The sequence below is a fragment of the Daucus carota genome, chromosome 7 (assembly GCF_001625215.2).
Source record: "Daucus carota subsp. sativus chromosome 7, DH1 v3.0, whole genome shotgun sequence".
Taxonomy (NCBI): domain Eukaryota; kingdom Viridiplantae; phylum Streptophyta; class Magnoliopsida; order Apiales; family Apiaceae; genus Daucus; species Daucus carota.
The window spans coordinates 23,278,205-23,298,439 of NC_030387.2; the positions used below are offsets into that span (position 1 = coordinate 23,278,205).

Below are 20,235 nucleotides of genomic sequence, written 5' to 3' on the forward strand. Positions count from 1 at the left end.
TTTGATGCAGTGGTGAGGATGGTGAGAGGTTTATTACTGGGGGTTGGGAAATAAAGAGCAGGAGGAGAATGGCTAGTGTAACGTAGATGATTAAGGAAATTTGGCCCCATTTTGGTAATGTCTCCAAGTCCACTGACCTCAGGTAGTCTGGGTCTGGGAGACTGAAATTTAAATATGCAAAAATGGTTGGCCATTTAGACACTGCAAAATGATGTGAAATATTTAATAGCATGTGAGTGTATTTTTGTACAAACCAAAAAGACTCCACACAGCTCAGAGGAAGTACTACCACTCTCATTAATGACTTATTCCATTGTCAAAGTGCATGCTCTTTTGTACAATCACAGTAGACAATACAAGCTAAAACATATCCTGCAGAGCATCAAGGTAATGTAAAAAACACATGTTACTGGTTCAACTTACTTCACCTAAACGCCGAGTACCTAATTCTGTAATTGAAAACATAAAACTACAACCACTACAGTTCAACTACAATTCCGAGACCTACAAATAAAGCTCAGCTACATGCAGCTTCGTTCACATGGCATACAAACAGTTTTACGAGCATCGTTTAACTACTTAGACGGGGTTCCACCCACAATAACAGCATCCACTGCTGTTGCAGGAGCTTCAGTTAAAGTTTCTGAAGCAACTGAAGATTGGGCTTCTTGAGGCTGTATTGGCTGCATCCCTGATTTTTTCTTCTCCTTCATAACCGCCTGTCTTGGCATTACCTCTAACAGAAAACTTCCACCATTCCATACAGATGCAGAAACTTTGAGTATTTGGAATATACAATGGAGCTCATATGACAAGAATATAGGGACTGTCAGAGCCATGGTTGCTACAGTGAACACTGCTTGGAGGAGAATGTACATGAACATCCGATTTTGATCACCAAGTAAACCACTTAATCGCCACCATAGGTTGTTTGCTTTTCGTGCTTTCTTGGAGAGTTCCCTATCAAACAATAACAATTCACTTATAACTTGATCAAAAAATAAATATTAAAGCTAAGAAATTGAACTTGAGAACAAGAAGTCTGTTTCTCAGAAAGTCATAACTACCAGATTGAGATGGTCACTTGGCAAAAATATTAAGAACTTGACAGAAATTAAGAGGGACATAGTTGACAGTACTGTGCATGCATGAACAACCTGCATAACTTCAATTATTTTCTTATAATTGTGAAATAAAAGCATTTTTGAGTTCTTTATAGAGCTAAGAATGACGGCAGAAAGAATAAATAGTATCAGGAAAGTGCATGAAGTGCAAAAGAAAAGATCTTAAGCAGCGAGCAGTGACTTTATTAACACAGAGAAGATAAAGGATATTAAGAGATAGTTAGAAAGGGGCCTGCTCAGACCTGTAAGAAGTCATGACCTCAGGATCTCTTAACAGCCTCTGATGACGAAGGACATTCACAATCAGAAAGTAGAGAACCTGCCATATGCTGTAAGCAGCCAAAGGTACAACAAAGAGCCAGGTCCACAGATAAGATCTGTCTTCTACATAGGGCCATGAAGCTCTTCGAACTGTTCCTTCAGGATGCATGGCCTCAAAGAACGCTGGATCCCACCACCGAATTGTGAAAAATACCAATCCTAAACAGTAAAAGGTAAGGTAAAGTTGCAGCAATAATCTTTACCAGAAACTGAACTTTATAAAGTATATTTATATGAAACACTTATCATAAGTTGACATATTATTTGAACTAAGCATAGAAATGCAATTAATATATCTGTTTTTTTTATTGTTAAGATCCACATAAAATCTGCAGGCTCATGCAATACATGTTGGTGGAAACAGTGATAGTGATTGAAATCATTGAACAACCAATTTACTTTTATGTATTGTGAACTTGCATCACTATTTTTGCAAGTTGAGTGTGCAAGAAAACAATTTGGGAGCACTTCCTTTTAAAGAGTTAAAGCACTCGTAAGGTCAGCTTAAATTCATTACCATGGTATAACCAAAGTCTCCCTCTCTTGTACAAATTATGTGAAAGTGCATTTAGCAGACATATTAAAAACATCTCGAAGGTAGAAGTTCAGCAATATAACTACAAGTTCAAAGAATTTATCCATTAAATTTCAAAAAAAATCTAGCAAAGAAGAATACCGATAAAGGTAATACAACATGAGACATGTTAACAAGTAACAACAGGAAATAAAAAGATATAGTTTTTAATACCTTTCAAGCCAGCATGTTTAGAAATAACAGAGGGCAAAATATAAACTAATTAAAATTTGCACTACTGAAGGTGAACGAAGGATGTATCTAATACGTAAATCATTTGAAATTGAAATTGTTACAAATGGCCTTATTTGATAACTGTCACCAACATAACTAACTAACAAGGCAAAAGAAGACTCACCAGGTAATAGATGTATAAGCACGCTTACTAATTTGTCAACAGAACTAAACACTAAGCTACAACGCCAAACAATCAAGGCCCAAGCAAGCGGTCCCTGCACTTGTAGGAATGGTGTATTGTAAAAAATGAAAAAGTTATTTAAGTGTAGGAATTCAACTATTTGTTCACCTCGGCAAATGAGAAGGTCACCATGAAAAGCTTTTCATTTTCAGGATAAAACAGAAGCATCACCAAGAAAATTGTATTGGCATAGTAGCAAAAATCCTGCATCATAATCAAGAAAACTCTTTTATAATTACAAAAAAACTAAAATTTTATGAAGTGGAACATTAGTGGGAGGAAATATTCTTAAAGCAACAGTCAGTCGGCCAAATCATCCTTAAATCAAAGATAGCCTAAACGAAGAGTACTGCACCAGAGACGTTCTTAGTTGAAGAAAGGATAACCCCCTGAAAGTAGGGGGACTCGGGTAGAAAAATGTGAAACAACAAAGCCAGAAACCAGAAAGTAGGATCTTTGCATTACAAATTTATAGTACTCTAATCAACAATATCAGCGGATCTAAGCATATATCAAGAATTCATTTGAAACAACAGAAGACTTTGATAACCATATCACTAGGATTAACAATCCTAGATATAAGCATGGCTTAGCAAAGTGTTTGTAAATCAACTTACCAAAAGATAATAATGCCATTTTTTGTAGCGGTAATAGATCCACCGGAGTGGGACAAAGATGAGGTAGAACAAGCAGTAGACGTAGCGAATGTCCTGAGGTCCTGATAAACAGTAGAATCAACCAGGCAAGAAAAATTACAAAATTAAGCTGCATTACTTGTCGAGGCATCGAAAAAAACAAGCTGGTACCTACTTGCACCCAAAAGAAAGCAGAATGTTCCAAAACCAATAACCCCAACAAAATGAGTGACCTAGAAACACAAACAACAATGGCATTTCTGTCAAACAGAAAAGCAGAAACAATGCAAACAGAGATTAAAAGAAACCTTATTGATGAAGCGTTCATGCTCTTGAGCCTGTTTGGCAATGTTCTGAGCTTGCTTAGACAACATCTGTTTGCTCTTCACAGCTTGTTTGGACAGAATCTCTCTGCTTTTAACAGCTTGTTTTGACAACATCTCCTTGGTTTCAACAACTTTCTACAACAAATGAATCAAAACCCACATATATTATTATTATTATTACATTATAGCATATGAAAATGAGAGGGAAAAAACAGCGGCCACCTTGGTTCGATCCTTGAGCCTCTGCTTGACCTTGCCGAAAGAATCCCCGTTAGAGTCCGACATTGTATATGGATCTAATTGATCGTTGTTTTTGTATTCATGCATTGATTTGGTTCATTAAATGGAGTCTTGGTTGGGTTGCTTTTTCGATGACCCACGCCCATATCTTGTTTTTCAATTGCGACTTGCCTGCTCGCCGATTATTTTACACCCTAAATTCATTGCTCTGCGCGCTCTGATTTCCGAGACCGGATATTTATGACCATCATCAACTTTTTTTAATAAAATTTAGCCTTTTAAGTTATCTTTTTCTTTGAAATTAAGAACAAATTGTAGTATTCATTTACACATGTCTGACTATTCTTTTTTGCATGGTGAAATATAATAATTTTATTAATACAAGATTTTATAAACAAATTAATTGCAAGGCTTAGAGAAGTAAGTTCTGTTCAGAAAAATTCATATATGTTTAGTAAGGAATATATTATAACATGTATTATTTTATAATTTAGGAATACTTTTAATTTATTGAAATTTTTGAACAGAATATTGTAAAATATATTATTAAATATTGTAAATATTAAAAATTTGTGAGGAAAATATGAAGAATGACGGCATTTAAAGTTGCGATGATAAATGTAGTATTTTATCACCTCGAAGGAGAAGAATAATTGTTGAGAACTCCAATGAAAATTTAATGCTCAATGTAGCATTTCCAGGGGAGTAGGAGCAGTATTTCTCAGTGCAGAATAAATTAGCGGCTTGGGCTAATTCTGCGTTAGCCACAGGATAGAGCCACGATCAGTCAAGGAATTGTGTATGTGACTGGATGGAGCCTTGGATCAAGTCCAAGATAAGCCTTATATCATGTCTTAAGGTTAAATTTAGGATATTTGATAAAAAAGGTTGCTCCAACAATGTGTTAGTGATGTCTTATATCACTGGGACAACTCTTTTGCTCTATTTTTGAGGCACCCTCTCTCCTTATCCTATCTCATATTTTATAATAAATTACTACCAATACTCTTTTCTCTCTACTTTATATTATGTTTTAATGATGAAAATGAACATTTAATAATAAAATATTGAACATATGGTGAAAATAAGGCACATTGTTGTAGTTGAAGTTAGTAGAATATGTCCTAAACTACTAAGACATAATTTTTTTATATTATATTTAGGGTTTCACAAAGAACACTGTTGGACTTACTCTTACTGTGACGATGTGTTTTTTTCCGGCGAAAAAAGACAAAATTATCATAAACGAAATATTAATCAGGTCGAACCCGCTCTACAAATACTTAAACATCTAGCAACAAAGTTACTTTGCATAAGATGATGATCTAGTGATAGATTTCAGGTAATTTCATCTACTCCTCCGTCCCAAATTAACTGTCCAGTTTGATTTTTTGGCGGTCAATTTGACTCGACTTTGATTGAAAAATATGTATATTAAATAGTTGGATAAAATTATGAAAAATATATCATTGAAAAGATTATCAAATCTACTTTAAAATATATATTTTAGTTTTGTCAAACTATTAAAAAATAGTTTTTAATTTTCAGTCAAAATTGGGTCAAATTGATCGTCAAAAAGTCAAACAGGACAGTTAATTTGGGACGGAGAGAGTAACTTATTGTTATGACGGAGTGACGTATTTATCGAAAAAGTAGTCGTTTAGAAACAAATCCAACAAAAAATCACTAACGTGTGAAAAATCCAAAAGATTATCATTTTCCATTTCTTCTTACGCACAAAACAAAAAACATATTAGATGAATAAAATTATAATGTATAATGAAATACTAGTACGACCGAGGTCGTATTTTTTTTTCAAGTCTCTTTTTATAAGTCCTTTTATCGCTTCCAAATTGTAAATTTATATTTTCTTGGGCCTTTATGAATAGTCTCAATGAGCGTTATGCTCTTTTCCTTTCTTTTGTTTAGGAAATTAGTTATGCTTTTTACCTTTCTTTTGTTTTGGAAATTAGTGGATCAAGGATTGTCTTATTCAAGTTAGTACGTAGTGTGTTCAGCTTGATTCGTGGGAATGACACTAGTTTTCAGGTGTGTTTGGATGAACTTCAAAAAAATTATACACATTTTCATATTTCTATATGAATAGATGACTTAATTCTGAAAAAGACAAACATGGCTATAAAAGTAGAATTAGATATCATTAATGACAATTTTTAATGGAAAAGTGGATTGGGGTTACAAAATGCAATGATTATAAATTGTCACACAAAAAAATATAGGTACTCATGTGTGTTTGAGTAAAAAATTAAGAATTACAAAATGTAATTAACTCCATTTCAAATTACTAAAGATACTCATTATTAAACTTGAAAGTTGGACCAACACTCGATATATTAATAGTTTTTATAAGATTCCTTGCCTCCTCGGTCAAATGCCTCTCCCATTGTATTAAATTCATATTTGTATGATACACAGTCTCATGATTATGTTAAAACTCAAGTGAACTTGACTCCCAAAAATTTGGTTCCTTTGTTTTCACAACATACATCCTCATTTTACAACCAATCCTATGAAGGATGTTTCAACGTCTTTTCCCCCTAATATTGGTTAATTTATTTTTTCATCAACAACACAACTTTTAAATTCATTTCTCCCCGACAACCTATATATACACACACGAGCATATATTTTGTTCACCTAGACTCACTTTTGTGACATCTAAATTTTTATGGCAAACCCATATCTTAAAGCATATGCACGAAGAAACTTTTTTGCTCCATCCAAACTTAAAATTTTTGATTTAAATATGGACTCATTACATTATCATTTTAAAAAAAATATATATCATCAGAATTAAGATCTTTAAATTTTTTTTTTATCTACTTCCTCTACATCTTCATTTGTAACTAATATTTTATCATCATTTGTTAGATCTTAGTTCACTATAGAAAGGGGTTGAATTCAGTAATACAAATCAAATCAACAAAATAACATAATTGAATAAAGAGCAGTCTTTATATTGATGAATAAAAACTGTATAAACATGATAAGAACACTCTCTCAAAGGATGAACAGATATACTTGAGAGCTGTTAGGTTACAAGAATGATAACAACATTAAGTGACGCATATAGTATAAATCTAATATGTGCTTATATAGATGCACAATCACCCCATCAATTACACATATGATATACATGAATTAAGCAATACATAACATGTCCTAGAAGTGATAGCTACTAATTGTGTGACGCCCCCGGCCCGGAATGACCTCAGCAACCCAACCCGGGGTGCCATTCACTGAACACACCGAAATACATCTTCACAATCTCAAACTTGATATAAGTTAAATGCATATTTTACCTTACATCAGAAGTCTTACATTGCTCCTCTAAATGTTCAGGACACGAGTCTTATACGAAATACACATTTAAAATACTTTTGTGGATTACATAACACTTTGATAGAACATATATTTATATATGTTTTTATATGATTTTATTCCTATAATTTTAGTATTTTGTAAATAATCGGGATGTTACTAATTGATTTTAAGTGTTTAATGGCAGGAAAATAAATATTCCTAAAGTTGGATTAAATCAAGCTTATTTGGGCTTAATCAGATGGAAATTCGGATTTTATGGATAGCTTGCGAAACAAATCTTGTTTGGGCCATAACTTGAGTTCCGGACGTCAGAATTGGGCGATTCAACAGCCCAAGCGAAGATATTGAAATTTTCTACAAGTTCAAGGTGGTCCAGATATCAAAATCCAACTGGATCAGCCCAGAATCAGGCCTGAACAGCAGCCTACGAATTTCAGCATCAGAATCCAACTCGTTTTAGGATATTATTTTATTTTCTTGTAAATCATTAAAACTCTTATATATTAGGGTTTTGTAAGTCTAAATGTAAAGACAACCCTATCTGTTACATATGGATGATAACTCAACAATAGAACAGGACAAGTAAATAACACTACGCTTGCACCGGAATCGGAAGATACGAAGACAAAGGTTGAAGAAGCCATCTACAGTCTTGAAGGAATAAGTTCACTGGAAGAAGTTCATTAATATGTTCATGCCTCAGTGAAGAATAAAGATTGAAGTATTCAAGATTGTGGAAGCAATGAAGATGTTGTCCAAGTACTCGAAAGATTTCAGTGCAACCCCTGAAGCAAGATATTCTATATATCTTGGTTGGTTATTTACAATCAACAAACTGAAGCATAAACTAACCCGGAACCGACTGATCAATGTTTGCTGACAAAGACGGTACAATGTTTAACTTCAGTGTTAGTCGCTTGTGAACCAGACCAGTGCACTAAGCGTCAGCACGTACGGAGCTTTGCAAAGTATTTATCGATCGAAGAATTGATCCAGTCATATCAAGTCATTTGTTCCAAAGCCAAGCTATGCCAAAGCTTACTGCTCAAATGCCACATGTCAAAGCTTCCACATAAAGCCATATCAGGAAGTGACATTTTATATATGTGTGCACTTATATATTTGTATATGTACAAATATAATTATATATGTATATATGTATATTTAATTAAATATAATATATATAATATATATGTATATATGTTTTTAAACATATGTATATGTATATTTATATGTATATATATTTAAATAAATATATATGTATATAGTATATGTATTTATATTTTACATAAACATTTATATATTTAAGTGTATATATATATATATATTATATTATGTGCATAAATATATGTATATTTATATCTATAGGTAATTATATATATCTCTATATATATATATTTATATTTATATTTACATATAATTATATGTATATTATATATATTTAAATATATGAGAATATATTTAAATATATGTATATATATATATATATTACTATATGTTTATATAAATATTATTTATATATATTTATATGTATATCTTTATTTATACATATATTTATATAATATTATGAATATAATATAATATATATAATATATGATTTGTGCCAACTCAAGATTTGAGCTAATTTGGCTAAGTAGGGAGAGGAGCAAACTCAAGTCAATCTCAGTCAAAGGAGTGATAACAAGGAAAGCTTTTACTATGAGAGGAACAACATTTGACCGAAGTCAACAGCTCTTCCTCACTTAGAAGATTTTCTAAGTACATCACAATGGAGTCTCCACACTCTTGAGGAGCAAACTTTGACCAAGTCAAAGTTCGTCCCCAAGAGATGAGAGAGAACAAGGAAGCTATGTGAGGAGCAACATTTGACCAAAAGTCAACAGCTCTTCCTCACTTAGAAATTTTCTAAGTATATCACAGTGAAGTATCAATGCTCTTGAGGAGCAAACTTTGACCAAAGTCAAAGTTTGTCCCCAAGAGATGAGAGAGAACAAGGGAAGGCTTTCACTGTATAGACGCAATGAGATTTCTCTAAGTACTTCATACTCTTCCTCTGTGCAACAATGGAGCGCAAACTTTGACTAAAGTCAAAGTTTGCTCTCAAGTGATGAGAGAGATCAGTGAAGGCTTCTTCACTATAGCGCAACTTTCACTTGATGGAATTTAATCTAAGTCATGCACACAGGGGAACACTGTGAAGGCGCAATCTTTGACTCGGCGCAACTGTTGACCACTTCTATGTGCATTGTAATGGCGCAAGTTTCATATCCTGAATGTTTTCTAAGTGCTAGACATACAGTGACACTCTGGAAGCGCAAGTTCACTGAGAGGGCGCCAACTTTGACCAAAAAAAAATCAAGCGCAAGTTTACAATACATGTTCATGTATTTGGCGCAACTTCAAGTATTTTATGAGTTAGTTTTTATTTCTGGACAATTCAATTTAACCACAGTTAAATTGAATTCGTCCAGGACGAACTCAAGTCGTCCAGGACGAACTCGTTAACCATGGTTAGTTTATGAAAGCCTATAAATATGTGATTGTGGTTCTCACAATTTACACAACATCCTTCGGGATGGATGGCCAAGTGCTATGCACAAACTCTCTCAAATATACACACACCCTAGCCTAGTTTTGTACCGTAAATATTTGTAGTGGATAGGGCTTGTAATATTTAGAGGAGTGGTCATTGTAGCCAACCTTCGGGTTTGGATTTGTAGCACCCTTCGAGGTATTTATCAATATACAGATATACCTTGGAAAATATTGTGTGTTGGTTTAATATTTTCATATCCTCAGAAACCGACCCGATAAATATCCGGAACACGAAACCCATTACAGGACTGCAATTTATTTATCCGCAAGATTCGAAAGAATTTTAAATTGTAGTGAGTATCGTATTCAACCCCCCCTTCTACGATACTTTGGACCTAACAATTGGTATCAGAGCCAGGTTGATTGATATACAAATCGGGATCCTTATCGTACGGAAAATCAAGAACCTAGCTTTTGATATTTGATTAGGGGAAATGTTCTTCCGGTTTGTGTTGCTGAATTTGTCCGTAGGCCTAAGCAAGGATTATCTGTCGGATACTGAACTTTGGACCGGGACTTATAAATTTATACTTTAAATTTTAAAAAGTTTATTTTATAAATTTGACTTAATTTATTTTAAACTTATTAATTGAGTTTATTATGAATTAATTAAATTTATCTTATAAACTTAATTAAATTTACTTTATAAACTTTACTAAATTCATTTAATAAATTTGCTTAAATTTATTTTAGACTTGTAAAGTTTACTCTTAGACTTTATCAAGTTTATCATAAATTTTTATAAATTTATTATTTAAATTTGTATAGTTTATGATTTAAATTTAAGTTAAAATATAAAATATAAATTTAAGAGGATTTAACTGATTATGGATATAAGTTCAAGTTCAAGGGTTCAATTTCGTGTGTTCTGGAAACTATGATTTAATTGGAGACGAGACACTTGAATATTTTCAAAAATTAAATTTATCTAATAAATTTTAATATATTTACTAAATGAATTTGAAATAAATTTATTTTAAACTTATTCAGTTTATTATGAATTTATTTGAATTTATTTTTTAAATATAATTAAATTTACTATATAGATTTAACTAAGTTTATTTTATACTTTATTTTCTTTTATTTTTTATAATTTTTTTTTATAATTTAAACTTAGTTTAAATAATCAAGTGTCCCGTAACCTTTTTAAATTATTCTACTCCAAGACAAATCAGATTGACATTTAGTTGAGACAGATCAGGCTGACAGATTACAAGACAAACACCGGTCTTTCAAATACCAGATTCTCAGAACCGGTAATGGAATTACATTGATGACCCAATCCAATTGATTACTCAAAGGATTATTAGAAGCAGTTTTCTATGTTCGACAAAGCTGATTGTGATTCGAAGAAGATTCTATTGAAGACTGATTGGACACTACTGACAGTGAATTTTGAAGAAGGTACTTCAGGCCTTGATCTGAGTAATTACTCCTACTTGATTATCAGATCACCAGATCAGGATGGGAATTTGCTACATCTGCAGTGAAGCATCTTTCCAGGGCTCGGAATGTCAACTTTGAATGGCACCACTGGTAGTAGGAAAAGAGAAGTTTTTACGGACGAATCTTCAAGGGATTTCAATCTAACTCAGTGATTCAGGGATATACAATTACACAGTGAATTGTATCAATGCTAAATCCATCCAGAATCAACTGAACCAAAGACAGATAACTGTGGAGGTTTAAGGATATAATTATCGAGTTACTACCGCACCAAATCAGTTTTGTGCATTTATGTCAGAACCTTAGGATTGAACAGAAGAGTTTGTAACTACTGAATTTGAGGAAGCTCAAGTCGACGAAAGTTAACACTTTTGAAGAATGTGAGGACAGAACTTCAAGGATTAGCATAACACTGTCTGAGAGGTTTAGTCATGTCAGATTCAGATGGAATCCATTGGTTTCAAGTGGTGACTCTTCAGGGTTCAGTTCAAGGAGGTTGTTTTTCAAAACTGAGTTGGTCAGTACACACAATATTGTTTGGTATCTTTAGCAAAGGAGGGTTGCTATATATATTGAAGCCTCGACAAACAAGGATGATAGGGATTGTCTAAAATTTCAAGTGGATGTTTTGAAAGAAGCATCACAGAAGTTCTTATGCTATTTTAGGAAAGGTGTGAGATGGATCAGTTGCTGATGAGAATGATGATTATGGTTATCTGGCGATCCTAGCATTCTCTGAAGATGACTTAACTCACACATCTCAGGTACGAATTCTTTCTAACTATGCAATACCTATTTCTTTATATTCAAAGCATGTTATAAATCTCTGAGTAGAATTGTTTAACACACAAGCACATGCATGATAGCATCACAATAGATAATGTTAAACTAGTATGCTAGATGACCTCTCTAGTAACTAGGTTTGATGATAATATTGTGCATGTGTCTTTAGCAGATTCTTAACATGTGTATGAATATTTATGATTTGATTATTTGCAATGGTGAGATTAGAAGCTTTCCTTTGGAACACGACTCTTAGTTTTAGGGGTTATGATCCTAGCATGTATAACTTTGTTAAAACACTTACTTTCAGATTCCCTAGTACAATTAGATTTGCTTATCTAATCTGAATTGTTTGTTAAGGATTTTATTTTGTTCTATGATGAAATGTCTACCTTGTGTCAGTAGAACTTTTAGAACTTCATGTTAGATCTAAAACTGACTTAGGTAATAGAGATAGTATAATGCCATATAACAACAGATTGGAATCAGATCCTTATGCTCTTGGAAGATTATTGAATATATGTAATTCTACTTGATACCTGTTGCACTTGTGTTAATTGGTTTAAGTAGAGAGTACTGAATCTTCTGAATTACATAACTGCCTGTCTTGCTCTTGTCTTATCTTTGATTGTTTGCCATGTGTATTCAACATCATGTCTGCTTATTTTCACGTCATGAATGCATGTCTTTGTACTTGCATTGATTTTAGAAAAGCATGTTTGAGAATCACATTAGGGCAATGTCTAAATAAGAATTAGCATGTTAAGGTTGATTATGTTGTTACCACTGTTAAAGAAAAATCTCTAATCCATCCGGACCCAGTTATGATTGGGGACCATAGAACTCTTTCCATTTGTGATTGCAGGTTACATATGTTCCATATGATTTTTGGTGCACTCTGTTTGCTGAGTAACTGAAATCATATGATTCACAAAAAGTACCCTGTTAGCAAATGTGATCGTGTGAGCAGTTCCGTCAATAATCTTTGGAAAATGACAACGAAGATTCTCTTACGGGACATGCCTGTTTTATGGAATGTCATCATGGAAGCATATCTTTCTTGCAAGGAGTCAAAGCACACATTCCTAGTATCAGACGGTTCTCTAACAAAGGACATTATGTCAGTTCATGGAATAGTGTTTTATCTTAAATCAGGAAGGATGTGAATTTTGCTCGTAGCTAATATGGAACTTCAACTGAAGATGGAGTGAGCTGTTTTGATAGTGAAGCTTCATCGGATGAGTATTAGCTATGGCACTTGAAGCTCTCAAACTTGTATGTCAAAACAAGGAGCTCTTTTTATTAGTAAGAAGAGATTTGGTGAGAGGACTACCTCATCTGGAATTCATTATGAGTGAAGATTATGAGGTATGTCAATAGGGAAGTCGAAGGAGCATCGCACAGAAGCAAAGATATAATCAACATTACTGAGCCGCTTCAGATGATACGTATGGATTTCTATGGAGCAGCTAATGTCATGTCTACAAATAAATCCAGATTTCTTTTTGCGATGATCGTTGACTACTCTAGTTTCTTTCGTGTTGTTCGTATGTGTTCGAAGGACAAGACGTCACAAATGAAGGTTGATCAAGATGAACCCTGATCATTGATAAATCCAGAAAGACACCATTCTTGTCAGTGGCCAATCAGAAGCAAACACTAACTCTTGGTATGTGTTTGGAGGAAAATGCCTCTTTGCAAGTCTTGCATTTGAAGCTCAAAGAATATTTTCCTCGGCTACTCAATGGAGTCTACAGTCTACAGGGTGATTGTGATTAATCAACAGAAGGTGATTGTAAGTCTAGACAGTACATTGAACGACACTTTGCTCCAAGCTGTTAAAAGTGATATCATTGGTATTATGATGATTCAAATCCAAGCAGAATCTCTTTGCAAGGATAAGGATTGTTAAGAAAATCCCAGCAACAGCTTAGGGGGAGCATTTGGTGGATCCACTAGTCAAACTCAACACCACAATGAATATGAACAGGACATATCAAGAACGTATCTGCTTAGACAAAGGGTTGGAAGTCAATATCATTCCCGGGTTCTAGTTCTTAAATGTTCCTAATGGTGAAGTGAAGACTGGGAGAGCTATTGTCAAATAATGTTGTTTCTTCAGGTTTCAATCTGAACTGAAACTTAAGGAAGATTCAGAAGCTCTTAAAGGGATCCAGATTGAGTGAGTGCACAACAATATGATCTCAATCAAGTTGTAAAGCAGATTGTGCGGATTCTGATACCCTGACCTAAAGACAATTCAGTACTTAGTACTTGTCGGGTATTTAGATTCCAACTGGATGTTTTTGGCTATGTTACGAGGGACAAGCCAATTTGGTTGCTTAGAGTTACTTCAAAAGAGAAGGTTATGAAGATGACGGAAATAGAATCTTCAAGTTCAGAACTCTACATCTTAGAGGACTTAACGACCTTCAAAATTGAACTAAAGCGCCATTGACGAGACTTGGGTTCAGGATATTACAGTGATCTAGAGGATGAAGATTCATACAACATTTCAAGGACTTTGCAGTTGCAGATCCAACGGAATTTTTATGCTCTTTCTTCACCAGCTCTCTATGAGTTGCTATCCAACACCTGATGATCGTCACAGACATGGTATGATTTCTGACTAGCATATTATTTTAATATCTGTTTGCTAAAGTCATATTTGGTATCCAAATTATTACCTCTCATGATACAAGGCACACACAATATAATTATATGTGCTGTGATACCATGATTATATTATATGTGGACTAACGTCACTTGTGCAAGATAATTGCTAAGTGAATGCAGATTAGTGATATGATGAGTTTGTTGGAAAGTTGCAATTCTTTATGGTCTACTAGCTAGTCTAGAGAATGATGGCAATAAAAGGAAGTCAAGGATCTTTTGAATATGCGCATTTTGGAAGATTCTAGACATGTCAAGACTTATGCCAACAACCACTGGACTTGATCTGTACAAGAAAGGTACATCAACTGAAATGTTAAGTCTCAGAGGTATTCAACTTATCACTTTACTTAACTGCAAGTAGATCACATACTATATTTTCTATAAGGTATTACTTCTTTCATGAGCATGTCTATCGTATTCCTTGAATGAATTCATGAGTATTAAATTGTCTATATATAAGACTTGTGAATTTATTTAAAATCCAGTACCTCGTGCTTTTTGCTATTATATGTGATTGCCATGGTTATTGCTTTGCATGCTTAGATGGTGATTATATGTTTTAGCATGAGTGTTTGTTATTTCAATTATTTAAATTGTGTTGCATGACAATTAAGTGACTTATTTGTTCATGATTTAAATGATTAGGGATGACATGAAGCATGACTTAATTATGTTATTTTTCTTGATCTATACCTCTTCAAAAATTGGTATCTAGTAGAGAACTTTGTCATAATCTAGTCGTGATATATCTGTATTTGTGAACATACTTAGGATTATTTTCTAGGTTGAATTCATCTTTATAGGTATAAAATCTGAAGCATGACTTATTTGTTTCTAGACTTGTGACTTGTATCAGTAATTGGTATGTGGTTAGAATCTAGTTAGAATTTAGTCATGATATACTAGTATTTGTGGAGTTACTTAGACTCTCTCTAGGCTGAATCCATTTATATTAGTGTATATATTTGAAGCATAACTATTTGTGTTGGATATTTGATGATTTATTAATTGATATTTTATTTCATGTCTAACTACATATAGTTGTGATACTTTTAGTGTTAGTGATGTTTTTGCATGCTTATGTGGAGATCACTAATATTAAGTGTTAATATTTTCTGCGAGGAGTTGTGTGAGTTCACTTGTGTTTAATGATTATCTGTATAAGACTCGTGAACTTTTCTTCAACTTTCCCTCGGGCTTGCGAATATCATTGTATGATTGTCATGATTTTAGTTGTTATTTGCTTATCTGATAATTATATGATATTTCGTAAGTAATTTTTATTTTATCTTAGTTAAATTGTGATCCATGACAATTATATGATTATTTGTTTCATGATTGACTTTGATAGAATAATAGAAGCATGATTAATTCATTTTTGAAATATTTAATTGGTATCTATTTTTGATGCTTTATTGATGTTTTATTTGTGGATGAATTGTGATGTGTTGGCACTGGTGAAATATTGTTGCATATTTCTTAAAACCACTAGTGCTAATATATTTTAGGTGTTTAATATTCTGAGTACAAGGGAGACAACAAAATCTTCATTCTGTCTCATATTTATGTTCAGGAGTGGTGAGTTTCTTTAAAGAAATTTCCTTATCAATTGATTTTAACAATTGGTATCCACTACTCTATTTCATAAATATTTCTTAGAATATTTTGCATCTATACATGTAGCGTCATAGGACGAGACATTGATTATCTTGTATTTGTGTACTTGGTAATCTTTGTCACCTGCAGCGTCTGTTTTGACGATGTGCTAGTATGAGGCCTTTTCACTAATTAGTGTGGCGAGTGCTTTATACACTGTAGCGCATAAATTTTCTTGTTTCCTTTTTAAATTGTAGTGAGAAACAGGAGTCTATGTCTTTTTCAAAGACAAGTTCATTTAAACCTTTTATGCATAGATTCTGACTCTTGTACTCAAACCAGTTTTTAATGGAAAAACTTTGATTCTTTCATCGGTTGTGATTGTCATTCTTTATGAAAATCATTTTTACAATCACAACTGATTCATTTTTCCTCAAAAGATTAAATGCAATTGCTTTCATTCAAAATCATATATCTTCAAAAATGCATTTATATCTCTTTCTGTTCTTCGGAACTTTATCAGCCTCTTGGCTTTCCTAGATAGTCATAAGGTTGAAAACCAATAATCTTTATCCCAGACTATAAAACCAAATTCAGAACACATCCCAACTTTCCCCCTGGAGTAATAAGGAACTTTTCAAACAAAAAGTCAATGAGGGAGAAACTGTACTCGTTGCAGCAAATAAGGATGTGAGGGATAGTGTACCCACAGCTCTACCTCTCAAGGAGAAAAGGTGTTTTCAAACTTGAGGTAACTGTTGCTCATCTGTATTCTCCCAAAAGAATATAGAGCTGAAAAGGCAATAAAACAGTCTCTGGAATCATTCTCTCAACAGGATGAGTCCATTGAAATTCGCTCGTCAGCCAGAGCATCTTGTATTGAGTCAAGCACATCATCAGTAATCACTCTGATGAAGAGCCTAAACAAAAATCTTATGGACACAATACAAGAGAGTGCACAGTAAGGTTAAAGGTTTTGTTCCAGAAGCAACTTCTTCATTTACCATTTTACGGTAGATAAGATGGTTGATGCCTTTACAGGTGTAAGGAGGAAACGAGGATCTCAATTGCCAAATCTTCAGGATTCTCGTCTCCCTCCCCAGATAAGAACAGATCTGGATCCAATCGGAATGGATTTCCTATTTATAGGAGATCGGCAACTCTATGACTATGAGTCAATTTATTGATGAGTCAATTGAGGATCGGGGATTTACGAAACCCCATTGCACCGCCAGTGACATCTCTTGAAGGGGCTATGGTGATTTTCTCATGCAGGTACAGAAGACCATACTTTGAGTGCTGAGAGAAACACTGTGAGCCAAATACTGAGAGTTAAACACTTGGTGAGATTCTGAGAAGAACCAGTGAGATATCAGAATGAGAAATATGTGAGCATGAGTGAGTGCAAACACATAGGAAATTGAGAAGAGTGAAACACTTGTGAGGTACATATTATAATATTTAGTATCGAAAACTCACATGTTGTTGAAAGAATTGACGGAAGCAACTACGGTTCATTCCATTTCACGGTGTGAACTTATGGTTGATGATTCTCTTGAATCAAGTGTCTTCACAGACATTGAGGAGGACTTAGGCCTTTGCCATAATTAAGCCTTTGTCTAACCTCCCAGAGCAAACAACTCTGGATCCTTAATTGGATAAGCCACTTCGTGGTTGGCAACTTGTGGACCATGATTCGGATTTATCCGATGAGTTTGCAGGGACTGGGAATTACGAACTCCCATTGCACCACCAGTGACCCCCTTTAAGGGTGGCTAAGGTGATTTTCTTGCAGGTACTCAGCATTTTGGAAGCTCAGTATTTGTGTGGAGGGATACACTTACAGAACTCGTGAGTGACACCCTTACCCAAAAACCGAGAGAAAATTGAGTGTTGAGTGATACACCTGCAGAACATTTTAGTGAGACACCTACTAATTACCAAATTTATACCTAAAGACAAAGTGGATGTTGTTACTGGAATGTTAGTTTTACTCATTACTTTTCCGTTTGGAACCTATTCTTTCAGCATAGGGACCAACCCAATTAAAGTAAACCCTTCTTCTGAACTCTTTCTTCGACCCCAGCTTTAGCGTTGTTTAGTTCTCTACGGGGATATTATCTTTTGGTACAGGATGTATTGGACACGTTCCTTGACCATATTTGATACCACATATCCTCGGAGGATTCCACAACTAAGGGGGAGAATATATTTAGGGGGAGAATATATGAAAGGGGGAAGAAAAAGTAAGTTAGCTTTCTTTAGTTGTCTACAACTAAAGGGGATTAAACTACTCTTTAGTTGTGTACTACTGAGGGGGAGATTCTTCTTTCAACTGAGGAGGAGGATTGATCTTTCATCTAAGGGGAGACAACTACTTATCACTAAGGGGAACCTGATCAAGGTAACAGGAGGAGAAGTATAAGGTGATACATCTATTCTTCAGTAAGTGGTAGACATGAACTTATTCATTACCACTGAAGAATTCAATGAAGCTGCTGATTATTCTTTGCATAATGGAATGTTTTGAATTCTCTTCAAGACAGACTATGAGGATTATCTGGCAGGTAAGCAAGAACCAGAGAAATAAAGGTGATATGCACATTTGTTATTTCTATTCATGAAATCTGGAAATGTATTATATGATCCAGAAACTTTGTAGCATTATTTACTAGTTCAGGACTTTACTTTTTCAAGTGTTAGTTGAGTTATCCTCCAGAGGATTTGCTTGTTATGATTAACAAACAAATAGGGGGAGATTGTTAGTCTAAATGTAAAGAAAACCCTATCTGTTACATAGGGATGATAACTCAACAATAGAACAGGACAAGTAAATAACACTACGCCTGCACCGGAATCGGAAGATACGAAGACAAAGGTTGAAGAAGCCATCTACAGTCTTGAAGGAATAAGTTCACTGGAAGAAGTTCATTAATATGTTCATGCCTCAGTGAAGAATAAAGATTGAAGTATTCAAGATTGTGGAAGCAATGAAGATGTTGTCCAAGGTACTCGAAAGATTTCAGTGCAACCCCTGATGCAAGATATTCTATATATCTTGGTTAGTTATTTACAATCAACAAACTGAAGCATAAACTAACCCGGAACCGACTGATCAATGTTTGCTGACAAAGACGGTACAATGTTTAACTTCAGTGTTAGTCGCTTGTGAACCAGACCAGTGCACTAAGCGTCAGCACGTACGGAGCTTTGCAAAGTATTTATCGATCGAAGAATTGATCCAGTCATATCAAGTCATTTGTTCCAAAGCCAAGCTATGCCAAAGCTTACTGCTCAAATGCCACATGTCAAAGCTTCCACATAAAGCCATATCAGGAAGTGACATTTTATATATGTGTGCACTTATATATTTGTATATGTACAAATATAATTATATATGTATATATGTATATTTAATTAAATATAATATATATAATATATATGTATATATGTTTTTAAACATATGTATATGTATATTTATATGTATATATATTTAAATAAATATATATGTATATAGTATATGTATTTATATTTTACATAAACATTTATATATTTAAGTGTATATATATATATATATATTATATTATGTGCATAAATATATGTATATTTATATCTATAGGTAATTATATATATCTCTATATATATATTTATATTTATATTTACATATAATTATATGTATATTATATATATTTAAATATATGAGAATATATTTAAATATATGTATATATATATATATTACTATATGTTTATATAAATATTATTTATATATATTTATATGTATATCTTTATTTATACATATATTTATATAATATTATGAATATAATATAATATATATAATATATGATTTGTGCCAACTCAAGATTTGAGCTAATTTGGCTAAGTAGGGAGAGGAGCAAACTCAAGTCAATCTCAGTCAAAGGAGTGATGACAAGGAAAGCTTTTACTATGAGAGGAACAACATTTGACCGAAGTCAACAGCTCTTCCTCACTTAGAAGATTTTCTAAGTACATCACAATGGAGTCTCCACACTCTTGAGGAGCAAACTTTGACCAAGTCAAAGTTCGTCCCCAAGAGATGAGAGAGAACAAGGAAGCTATGTGAGGAGCAACATTTGACCAAAAGTCAACAGCTCTTCCTCACTTGGAAATTTTCTAA

The 20,235-nt window shown here is 33.6% G+C and overlaps 1 protein-coding gene across 1 annotated transcript; it reads right to left on the reverse strand.

The window, feature by feature from the left end:
* Positions 1–273: 273 nt before the first annotated feature.
* LOC108195422 (glycerophosphocholine acyltransferase 1) lies at positions 274–3,889 on the reverse strand. Its single transcript, XM_017362382.2, has 8 exons — positions 3,621–3,889; positions 3,381–3,533; positions 3,248–3,305; positions 3,055–3,155; positions 2,546–2,641; positions 2,378–2,471; positions 1,367–1,604; positions 274–960 (listed from the first exon to the last, which is right to left on the reverse strand). Exons 1-8 carry the CDS (start codon positions 3,723–3,725, stop codon positions 576–578), a joined length of 1,230 nt encoding a protein of 409 aa, XP_017217871.1. The 5' UTR covers positions 3,726–3,889; the 3' UTR covers positions 274–575.
* Between the last annotated feature and the right edge of the window lie 16,346 nt (positions 3,890–20,235).

Excerpts from the sequence above, each read along its gene's own strand:
- LOC108195422 (XM_017362382.2), bottom strand. The coding sequence starts at position 3,725 with ATGCATGAATACAAAAACAACGATCAATTAGATCCATATACAATGTCG. Across the intron at positions 3,534-3,620 it reads GGCTCAAGGATCGAACCAAG|AAAGTTGTTGAAACCAAGGA; the intron begins GTGGCCGCTGTT and ends CATTTGTTGTAG. Across the intron at positions 961-1,366 it reads GAGGTCATGACTTCTTACAG|GGAACTCTCCAAGAAAGCAC; the intron begins GTCTGAGCAGGC and ends ATTGTTTGATAG.